Source organism: Pieris brassicae, chromosome 6 (genome assembly GCF_905147105.1).
Source record: "Pieris brassicae chromosome 6, ilPieBrab1.1, whole genome shotgun sequence".
In the NCBI taxonomy this organism is placed as follows: domain Eukaryota; kingdom Metazoa; phylum Arthropoda; class Insecta; order Lepidoptera; family Pieridae; genus Pieris; species Pieris brassicae.
The window spans coordinates 9,634,177-9,646,330 of record NC_059670.1 but is presented as its reverse complement, the minus strand read 5'-3'; the positions used below and the strand labels follow the sequence as shown (position 1 = coordinate 9,646,330).

Below are 12,154 nucleotides of genomic sequence, written 5' to 3'. Positions count from 1 at the left end.
GCAATGACCCAGTAATGGACGCCATCGTAAGGCAGAACGCGTTCAAGCCAAACCAAAAGAAAGAGTATAACTTTAATTCACTTGGACTTTATTTTTATTTAAAATTTCTTTTTTATTTCCGTTTCCTTCCGCAAATACGTGGCATCCTTAATAGCATTAAGAGATTTATTTTAGGCCAGATCGGAACACAACACGTTTCAATGAATTACAAAACGCAGAGCACATGCTGACTGTAAATTACACAGTTTCATGATGAAACATTTTAAATAATTAAATGTAATAAGCACATTTTAATAATGAACTTCCAGTTTAACGCCATTAGAGTGAAATATTTCTTTAAATTTCATGCGAGATTTCAAAGAAAAAAGAAAACGTTGAACTCAATGTAATTTATGTCATCGGTAAAAAAACACATTTTGCATAAACTTACTAACAAATCTATCATACAAATAAGATGCAAAACGTGTTTCTTCCATTTTATTTTCATGAACTATAACTACATCAAATATATGCTATATAGACTAAGACAGTGTTGTCCTACTGGCTTCATCCCTGAGGTCGTAGGTTCGTCTGGCTGGCATTTGCTCGGACAGTGACGGAAAACACGTGGAAACGGCTTGCCTCAAACCCAAAAAGTCGACGGCGTATGTGAGGCACAGGATGATCACCTACTTCCTATTAGATAAGAAGAGAACCTAAAAAGGTTTTATATATTGTAGCGCCACTGATTTTTCATAGACTAAGACAAAATAGTATTAATCACTGTCAATCAATAGAATTGATAGCGATATGGGAACGACGAATTAGTTTCATAATCTAACGTCTCAGTAAAGTTCCTAAAAAAGATATAAAATAACGCCTTTCAAACGCACTAAATACAATAATAAATTGCTATGTATACTATAATTAACACGCGTTAGAAATTAGGTAATCTGTCTTCGAAGCCTGCTTGTGATGGCTATTCATTACAGAGGAAACGGGAACAGACAGTTGAATAATAGCTCTAGTAATTTGCAATTTAAAACACAACAACCTACGCTAAATTTTTTGCGAATACGATCGACTTGTATAGCTAATTATAACTAATTTGGTATGAAGGTGTTCTTCCTACATCTCTACAGTCGCAGCCGAATGCCTAATATCAAGCCAGTGATGCCAACTATTATATATTCTCCCTAGGACCAACGTCAAATAACCAAATTAAATATTTATTAAAGCCAAAATAATATTTTTTTTGTTATACAATCGATTGAAGAGGTAATGTCAAATATGCATTAAAATACATTCAAGTAGGGTAAAATAGATGTTATTTCGATGTGTCCAGCCATAATTCTGTTACAAATGAAAATGTATTCCTTTTCTAATCAAGTAATATTATTAAAAAAATACACCTACATATTTATTAAAGTCTCAGCAAAAAAATAATCTATTCAAAATTCGACACCTTTGGCTTTTATACAGGCCTTTAATCTGTTCGGCCACGAATCTATGGATTTACGCACTGTTTCAGCACGTCATTTTAGGTAATTTATAACAGAGTTCTAAACGAAGGAGGAGGCCATCAATACAAGGTGTAAGTCAGCATAGATCCTCCTTCCGTGGACTGGTCTAGATGACCAGGGATCCAAATGACTCAAATTTCAAACGATTGTCAAATGACAAATCCAAAAGTCGCGCCGCTTATATGTTGCGTTAACGTAAATCGAAAAATGAAGATTTCTTAAGATCCTTCAAGAATAACGCTTGGCAATACTTAACATCAGGCGACCAATTCAACTTCGGACCTGTATCCTTAGAGAAAATAGCGTTGTGCGCGTACAATTTTGCCGTATACGCAATATTTGCAAGCCTGCGTGCAATTTTAGTGTCCATGGGCAATTCTTGAATAGCCGGCGACGCATACTTCTGGCAATGTGAGTGTCCAAGAGTAGCAGTATTACTTAACATCAGCCGACCAATCCGACTCCTAAGTCGACTCTGTCCTTAAAAAGCCGGCAACCCACACTTCTGGCATTATTATTTATTTTATTTAACTATTATTTGTTATTCGTCTATTAACAATGGGCGGACCATTTATCCATTAATTGTGTTCCAGGTTGCAGCGCTATGGGCAGCTAATGTATCGGCCTTCATAGGTCCGCAAGAGACGTGTGTACATGAGGGACGAATGGCGGCAGCCTTCAACCTACCCATGATAAGCTATGTATGTTATTTTCACGAGTACTATATATATCAACATGTTAATACTTCTACGTATTTCTGGAAATCGAATAGTCAAATCAATTTATTTATAAAAGTCGGATAATTCCTTAGGGAGTATTACGTCATTTTTTGGAGATTGTAGACCCCCCCCCGTTTCGTGACCACCCAGTTTCGTTTCGTGACCACCCAGTGACTGTTACTATTATTTACTATTATGAGGTGTGTACTGGAAATTCGAAAATAATATTTACGATACGTTTACAAGAGGAAAAAAATCGTCACATAATGCTTGAACGCTCCCTTAGTGAAAGTTTAGGTTTCATCATAATCAAATTAGTTTTGGTTATCCGAACCACGCCTTTAGAAGAGTTTAATTAAACACGCATAAAACTTGTACATGTTGTACCTTTCCGACATTTTGACTCATTTTGCTATTTGTTCTCCAATCGTGAAAATTTTTCATCGCCAAAGAGGATATTTCTGTACGTTTCACCTACATATCGCGACAGAAGGCGTTTTGATCGATCCAGTCTCTTTTATTGTAATGATAGATTTAAGGCATTTGCTGTATATCGACTACGAGTATAAGCAACAAGCTTCAGGTCTTGATTTCTAATACGCGACAGAGTCCTAGCAGGAATCTTCATTTCTTGTGATAAGATATTTTGGTTCCTCTGCAACCTCATTAGGTTTTGACGAATTCTGGCTTTAACAGTATTAACAGCCTTTGTAGTTCTAACAGCACGCGTCTTCGATGGACTCAGTGTTCAGTATTTGTTTATAGTACGTTATACAAACATACGACTATCACCAAAGGACGGGGGACAAGGATGCTATCCCCACAAACTTGGGTTTAAGCATGAAATTACCCCTATATGTCGCATATATGAAGTTGTGTCCTCTAAAAAGTTTGGCCCTCAAATTGTAACATTTCAATGGACTAAGGTCATTGAACCGTGGTAAATGTCATCAGTTTCAGTGTCAATGTTTTGCTTTTGTTAGATTTTTTTTCTATAGTCGCTTTTGAATATTCCAAACGCGTGTTTGCTCTAGCAAATAAATAATGTATATTTTATGAAATAACAAGGAAGGTTTACTGATGTACTTAACGCTCACGGATTACTTGCTCAGGAAATCTTATTATACTTAATCATGTTATTCCTGGCGCTTTTAACTTAAAATATATATGTAGGTCGTGTATTTTAGACAGCGCACATCGTGGAACAGAGTTTAACCATTTTTAATAATTCTATTTAGAGTGTTGTAATTCGACATATAATTTGTTTGTATTATTTAATACTTAGCACTTCTAAGACGCATTAAAAATTGAAGAACATAACAGGAACCGTATCGTTTATCTTTAAACATAAAAAAGTGATCTGTGAATAGCATAGACAATACTTTTAGGGCGAATTCTTTACTCGCACTTTGGCGCCACAATCGATTGTCAAATACAAATTCATTGCTTATGAAGTTTAAGGATAAATATCTGAGAGAAATTATCAAGATATCGTGTATAGTATTGTGTACTTTTTGTGATATCTGTTATCATGTTGTCTCATTTATTGAATATACTCTCAGGTGTACATTATTTTATTTATTTTACAGTACTGTCGAGACGTAGCCAGCTCCAACAAACGGGTATACTCAACTTTCGCGAGAACAAAACCTTCGGACATCGACATATCCCGCTCTGTGGTTGCAGTGCTCACGCATTTTAATTTCATGCATGTAAAAGTTTTATCTTTTCTTTTTATATTTAAGAAGTAATTATTTAATCTGTAAATACGAGCTAACACTGTGTAGTTTAAATTCTGCGCTCGATCTTTGGAAAACTATAAAAATAATATATAGAAACTATTACAATATGTACATTGACATTTTACGATTTCATATCAATTAATTTGTATAGCAATAAATAATATTTTTTCCTTTAAAATTTTTAATAAGTTTACTATAGAATTCAATCGAACTTGAATTTCATAATTATACTGTTTTTATAGCGTAAGCGATAAATTTATCAATAATAATAAGGATTATAAGCTGAAATTACATAACAACTTTCAATCAGATAGCGGTCGTCTACCTAAAGGCACCAAATCATGACTTTTCGCGCCTGGCCCACGCGATTATAACAGCAGCTAATGAGGAGAAAATCGCCATCCGTACTGTACAAGTGTATCGACAGCCTTATTATTATGAAAATAGGAGAGAGAACTTCTCACGAAACCCATTTTTGGACATCGTCCGCGAGACATACAAGGATACAAGAAGTAAGTAAAAGTTGTTGTAAATATTATTAATAAAAATTTAAATTGAAAAAAATATATATACATGAATTGTGTTACGAAAGTAACTATTCAGTTTGTTATTAAAGAGGTGGGAACCCTGAAACGAGTATTTTTTACTTAAAAGCATTCCCAAATCTTATACATTGTAATGCATTTGTTATAATGCATAAACACGATTCTTGTTTCTTCTATTTATTTCTATAAAATATTGAGTCAGTCTCTATGGTATCGAGTATCGAGTAAACTATACGAAAGTTCTATACAATTACATTAACCATTGGCAGCGTTGCAGATTTTGCATGCATTATAAGTTCTTCAGTGAACAGTGATGGCCTAGTGGCTGCAGTGCGACCCATCCCTGACATCGTAGGTTCGAACCCTGGCTGTCCACCAATTATTTTTCTGTCAATGTACGCATGAAACATTCGCTTGTACATCGAAAACATCGTGAGGAAACTGGTCTTGCCTATCACAAAAATCAAATGATCACAAAACAGATTCAGAACAAATCTGAAGCCCAGAGCTAAAAGGCTGTAACCTCAGTTTTTGTTTCAATAAATTCATTAATTAAATTATGAATTTCATGAACACATCGACAAATAATGTTTTTCAATTGTTTTATGAAGAAGGGTATTCAGGTTAAATACAAACGAAATTTTGTTACAGTTTACGTTTCAATTGGGTACTATCATGATCACATTGGGTTGATGCTGGCTTTGGACAGCATGAAGCTATTAGATGCTGGTAAGAAACACCGTTATTAGTTTTTAAACCGTAAAATTCCATTGTTTTAAATTGTTAAAATATAATATGTCGTTCCTATATATCCTAACTACTTCAAAAAAATGTGTGCGTGTACGAGTAGACACGTAAGAAGTGAAACTTCTTTATGACCGTATTTTTCGACAAATGATCTACTATATGCAACTTTACAGAAATTGGTTAAATAAAGTTAAATTATATAAAGTGTAACAAAAGGCTTTTATTATACATGAATACAAATAATACAATTATTTCATTTTGCCTTTTTACCTTATTACTATTAAGATTATTACAGAATTTCATTAATTGTAATGTAATTTTTATGTATAGAAGTGATCATATGTTTTTGTTATGGCTTCGACTCTCTTCGAATCAACGGTGGTAGGGACAAGAAAAAGATAGCGCGTAACCGAAAAATGTGACGGTATTTTTTTTCCAACGCCGTTAAGAAGTTTCACTTCAATTAATATAATAAAATCCATGTCAAACTTATAGAAAATATGATCAGCGTTATTTATAATTAGAAATCTCGTCAGCTTCATATCTGTGCGCGGACGCATTTTAACTTTTATTACGTTTAAATCTTTTATTTCCGTAATAAAACCGTAGATTAGCGAGGTTTCCGACATCACGTCAAAAAAATCGGTCATTCACCTATAAAAACTCATCTATCGTTGAAGCGTTTGAAATTTCTGTTGAATTGCCATATTGCTTTTAACCTCTTTAAAAATATAACTCAGCTACTATTGGTCCTACTAATTTTCTATAAATCGTCACCGTTGCAGTAAATTCTTACAAATTATAAAATGTAATCCTACTCTCGTCTATCTGTATGTACCTGATAAACTCAAAATCTACCAAACGACTTTGTTTACCCAGAGTACAGGTTTAACCAGTATTCAGTTTCATATATAGAGTGATTGATTCCTTACAAAGATTTTGGTGTAAAATTCATTTTAGTTTTATGTAAATTGATTGCGTTACAGTTAATTGATGATTTAACTTGAAGAAGTCACAAATAATCTTACGTTCTTCTTCGTAGTCTGAGGTCGTTCCTGTCTTAAAACGTACGTACAACTTGCTGTCTACACACCACTCCATCCTCAGCTTGTTTCAGTGCTTATTAGGGATGTTGAGTCATCATCCCATAATTATCATAACAGTCAGACCAACGATTGGGCAATCGACACCAACTTCTTCTGCCATCACTCCTCCCCACCATAACCAGCTTGTCGAGACTATTCGGTTCTGACCTGGCCAAAGTAGTTTATCACTCGTTGTAAATGATAGTTGACAGTCTTATTGTGATCTTGAGTTGATTGAGAATAGACTTATTTGTTAATTTTTCAGTCCATGGTTCGTTCTCCTCTTACACCAGATCTCGAATCTCTTTTTCGGTCCGATGCTCGAATTGACCAGGAATCCGTACAAAAATATGGAAAATACTAAATTTCTGACGAGCCTGCTTCTCCTAGCTTATTACACGTTCATTTAATAATACAATAACGTTTTTAATTTATTTATTTTATAGAACCTATAATAAAACCGCTGTGGTTTGTATAAATGTAACCATAGCAGTCGTGTTCAGGAACGCGATAAATCCATTAAAATGTTTTTCAATTTACTTTGTATATTAGTTAACGTTAGGCTATCTAATTACTGACTGGGTCCATTTAAACGCTCAAGTCGAGGTTGTAACTTGACATACAAATTAGAATGTGGACCTAAGAGATTTTATTTTTCTGTAGTAAATGATGTGCTTAAATTGAAGACCTATAAATAGAAAACTCAGTGAAAAATAACTTAAACATTATTCAGAAAACGTTTATTTTGTTTACAAAGAAACCGGCTGCAGTTTGCGAAAATGATAACGTTTATTAAATTAGTTAAGTTCGGAAGCTTGTTGGAATAAATAAATTTTGTTAGCTTTAGATTTCAATCAACGCTTCTTATAAAATAATGCGACGGATAAAGTATTATTTATGTATACACTACGTTCTTCTTCACGACAAATTATATTGTTTTAATAATAAAGGGGAAATGGAAAGGGAAGGAAAAATATAATAAAAAAGGTCAGCGCAACAAGTGCAAAATTTACATAAATATACTAAAAATTAAAATTACATACATATAAAAGTATAGAAGACACACAAATAATGATAATTTATAAATTATGTTCGGGATACGATGTTGACAAGTAATACTTGTACTTATTTCGGAGAGCCTATAGAATTCGCCGAATAAGGAAGAGTTTTGTGATGGCATTTCAATGATATATCTCTCGGTGATGCGTAGGCTATAGCTATGAGCACGCATCAATTTAGAATTATTAATAATAATTATGGAATTGCCTTCAACAATATATGAAATGGAATATTCTCTAAATACTCGCGTAAATAACCTAAATGGCTAATTGGTTAATATAGTGTAAAATAGTTCCATTCCTAGCGAATTTATAATTATTACGGCTTAATATGCGTAGATAGGCCAAATAATATCACAGATAGATAACCAATACCTTATTAGGGACTGTAGTATAATCCAGTAGTAGTATAGTCCTAGTGTAAATACTAGCTGGAATTTTTCTTTAAAAAAATGTGTTTGTTTACAAACTGGCTGGTGTTGCGTTTTTGTTTGAAAGGTTTATTCAAAACATGTTTTAGGCGAATACGCAGCGATTGGAGTGGATGTCGAAAAATACGAGTCAGAAGAGGCCATTCGTTATCTCGCTGGTCCGTTGCTTAAGGAACCCAGTGCGAGGACGATTAAGGCTTTCCGGTCTTATCTCGCTGTGGCACCTTCGCCTGCGCCCTCGTACCCAGTATTCTCTATGGAAGTGAATAAGCGTCTACAGATGCCGCCTTTCAATTTTGTTAATCCTTTATTGGCTTTGGGAGGAGGGAAAGTGGTGAGTACAATGGAATTGCTACTTTAGTACGTACATAGGAATCGTTTTACAAAAAGTTTTATTTATATCTTCTATCAATTGTTTATTTATAAATGCCAACATAAATAAATGCACTAAAATTAATAATAATTTATTTTCAAGAATATCATTCAAAAATGTGCAAATTTGTCTTAAAAGGAATTTTACATGGAAGTTATATACTGCAATGTAAAAACGTCTATTTTTGAATGTTTTATACGCGCAATGTTATAGTTACATATATAATTATTTGGTATATATGTATATATAATTACTAGTATATATTTTTATAATTTTTTCGGCGTCCTGGAGGACAGATAAACTGTGTCCAGTTTACATTTTCACCACACTATTTTGTACTTCTTTTTCTTCTGATTATGTATAAAATATAAAAAAGTATTGATCATAAATATTACCATAAGAGGTACTTCACTTCCTAACGATCAAATCTTCGTTCTTGTACACTATTATGATAACTATAGCTTATCTAATTATTGACTTACGCATGGTAAGTGTTGATCAATATAGTACGTTGCGTTATCAGACACTGGAACCGGAAGGCTGTTAATGATAACTACTGCCCTAAATACCTAAATTAAGCGATTATTACGGTAATTTGCGTATGTTAATGTCATTAGAACTGTTGTTTTACGAGTGGATGTGATTAGCACTTTAATCAAATGTAGCTCATCGTAATTTTAAAATAACATAACACTAATTAAAAATCTTAATGAACTTATAAATAACGGCTGTGGATTGACCTCAGATTTTTTCCGTAACTTTAACAATTAGTTTTCTGACATTCTATGTATGTTATCTACATCAAATCTTTGAATCCCATAATGCTAGAATAGGCATATGCTACGTCTGCAGCCCTGACAATTATTTTTTCTCCAAGAATCGTACCCAGGACTTACGGGTTAAATGGTATGTGTTGTTAAATTTACTGAACTGAAACGTTTTGTCATAAAAAGATTATTGCAATACTAATAAGGCTATTAAAACTTAATGGTACAATGGTAAAAAATATTTATTTATTCTATTTTTAATTATAAAAATCAGAAAAACGTTCCAGAAACAAAAAAATATAGCCATCTTTATCATTTAGGAGAATAAAAAATAATTTACAACCTATTCTCAAGCCATATATAAGAATACAAATATATAATATATAAATATACATACCAATACAAAGAATTTCATAAGGTCAAGCCGTTTCGGAGAAGCTTGGTTAACACTGTAACAGGAGTATTTTATATATTAAGATTAATATTTTTTTTTATAAAGATACCAGTAGAAGCAGCCTGGTTGCACGACGCTGTGTGGTTATATGCTCGCGCCTTGGTGACTGCTCTTAGAACTGGCGAAGGTCCTCGTGATGGTCGCGCTTTAGCTGCTTACATGAGGAACACCACATACAAGAGTGTTATGGGGTATGTTATATTATACCTTCATTATGAGAGAAGCCGGTTGCGTGTTCTAAGAGAAAGATATTCTTTGCATTATATAGATGAACCTTTCTGTGAATTGTAGGAACTGGCTACCTAAACTCTGACAGGGTTAACGCATGTATGGACGCTTATATTTTTTTAAATAAAAATTCAAAGAAGTATTTCTTTGGAAATATATTATTATATTTAATCTTATTATTAAAACAAACTATGTACATAACTTGAACGACATATGTCGACATTGACATTCAAATAAAGTTTGTTATCTATTTATTATTATTATTATGTAAATTAACACGGTAAATAATTTAAAAGAACTATGATCACCTACTAGCCTATTAGATTGACAAATGATCATGAAACAACTTTAGAAATCTATTTTGAAAATATATTTTCATAGATAATCACTGTTTTTAAAGCATGTTGAACAAATTTTTCATGCGGTTAACAGATGTTTGACCAATAATATACACTATATCGGTAGGGTTCTATTTATAATATACGAACATATAGTAGTAGCGAAGTTTTCTTACAAAATGTCCCATAACGAACATCGTCAAACAGTTTTACAGTTACGTTTAAAAATATTTCAGTTATTTTAACAGTTCTGGCCTAGTGGCTTCAGCGTTCTTCGCTCATCCCTGAGGTCGTAGGTTCGATCCCCGGCTGTACACCAATTGACTTTTTTTCTATGTGCGCATTTAACATTCGCTCGAACGGTGAAGGAAAACATCATGAGGAAACCGGCTTGCCTTAGACCCAAAAAGTCGACGGCGTGCGTCAGGCACAGAAGGCTGATCACCTACTTGCCTATTGGATTAACAAATGATCATGAGAAATCTGAAGCCCAGACCTATAGAGGTTGTAGCGCCATTGATTTTATTACAGTTTACTACGTTCCTTAATTTTCATAGTTGGTTCATTCATTCAAAATCATTTATTTAAATAAAACCTTTTAAAAGGCATTTTTGAAAGCCATAATTATAAGTTAGAATTATTAAAAAAAAATTACTTTAGTTCCTAAAAGGTAGTTTCATATGGAGAAGAAAGGCCAAGAAACTCAATACCTACTTACTCGCTCAAAATAGTTTTTACAATATTTTGTGTACATTGATTTGATAATTATATGTGACCTAGAACAAAGAAAGATGGTGTGATAAAAAAACAATGCAGCAGCTAACTAAGTTATCATGTAGACAGGACCATGTCCTCACACATTTACAAACATAGATATATATATATATATACTTAATTTTTTAAAATTATGTATATATTTATTAATATATTTAAAATTATGTAAATAATTATACGTTTATAATAATAATATATAGCTTCAATCCGTTTAAAAAGTGTTTTCTTAATAGATATACTATTTAGTATCTATGTTTTTAGTATATCTCTGTATTTAGACACTATTTAGTTATCCAAAGCAAAAACTTGGCCTGACCTATGCTTCCTTTTCATTAGTTCATATCCTTAAAATAATCTACAATTAAAATGAAAGGATCCTAAGTAATTCTACATACACACGTAACGTTACCGAGCTCTTTTAGTCTAGTCTTTTAGTCTTCTAGTCTAGTCTAGTAATAGTGGACTGTCTTTGGATGTTTTTTTTAATATTTTGATTTGATTTTTTTTATTTTTATAAATAGCGTGGTACTTACGAATCATGTAGCATTCATGTAGAAATGGGTACCTAACCGTTTGCCTCAAATAATATTTAAAAAAAAGTTTTCGAGTTTATTTGTTTATTTACATACAATATCCTCCGTATTATATAATATAGTAATATAAAATACTTATAGACTCCTCATAGCGGAATAGTTTATTGTTTGACTATTTATTTGTATACAACATTTTGTAATTCAGACTGATTCTAACCCGGTCAGGTTCAAGAATTCGATGATCGGACATCGCGCCACGAATTTTAAACATATTTTCAAACAATAGACGTTTGAATCGAATATTTAATCGATTATTGAAATTAATAAGTTATTTTTAGTAATTTCTATCAATGTTGACTGGACTTACCGTCCCAGTCGTAAACTTAGAGTTGAAACAATCAGTAGACATTTAAGGTTTACTATTTGTGTATGCGTAAGGGGGTGTTACTGGACGTATAGATTAAGATAAAAACGAAATTCTAAGAAAATCATAGAGACAACTAAAGATCGACGGAATATATGATGAGATGGAAAAATGGAACAGCCTTATGAAAGAAGGTGCTGCTCTGAAGTAAAGATAAGATCACCAGTCTGAACACTACCAGGCCGGAAAGACTCGGTAAAGAAGTTGTATATAGACTATCTGTGGGGATAACTTTATTAGCGAGATTATGTGTATGATGACGTCATTATAGTGCTTTGTAGGCGAAGATAGTTTACCTATAAACTTATAACGAAAATAAGTTTTAATTATGTATACCACAAGGGTCATTGATGTTCTATATCCTATGATAATATAACCTACGCTACGTAAAAACAAATCTTGACCAACAAACATAATGAAATTCCTATCCTCAT

The 12,154-nt window shown here is 32.8% G+C and overlaps 1 protein-coding gene across 1 annotated transcript in view; it reads left to right on the top strand.

Annotated features, from left to right (window-relative positions):
• LOC123711314 (speract receptor) overlaps nt 1-12,154 on the top strand; it is a 50,222-nt gene that overhangs the window by 11,768 nt on the left and 26,300 nt on the right. The window contains exons 4-9 of the mRNA XM_045663830.1: nt 2,096-2,203; nt 3,811-3,933; nt 4,274-4,475; nt 5,160-5,237; nt 7,919-8,163; nt 9,469-9,614. Of these exons, the coding sequence (XP_045519786.1) occupies nt 2,096-2,203; nt 3,811-3,933; nt 4,274-4,475; nt 5,160-5,237; nt 7,919-8,163; nt 9,469-9,614 (902 nt within the window). The remainder of the gene's footprint in view (nt 1-2,095; nt 2,204-3,810; nt 3,934-4,273; nt 4,476-5,159; nt 5,238-7,918; nt 8,164-9,468; nt 9,615-12,154) is intronic.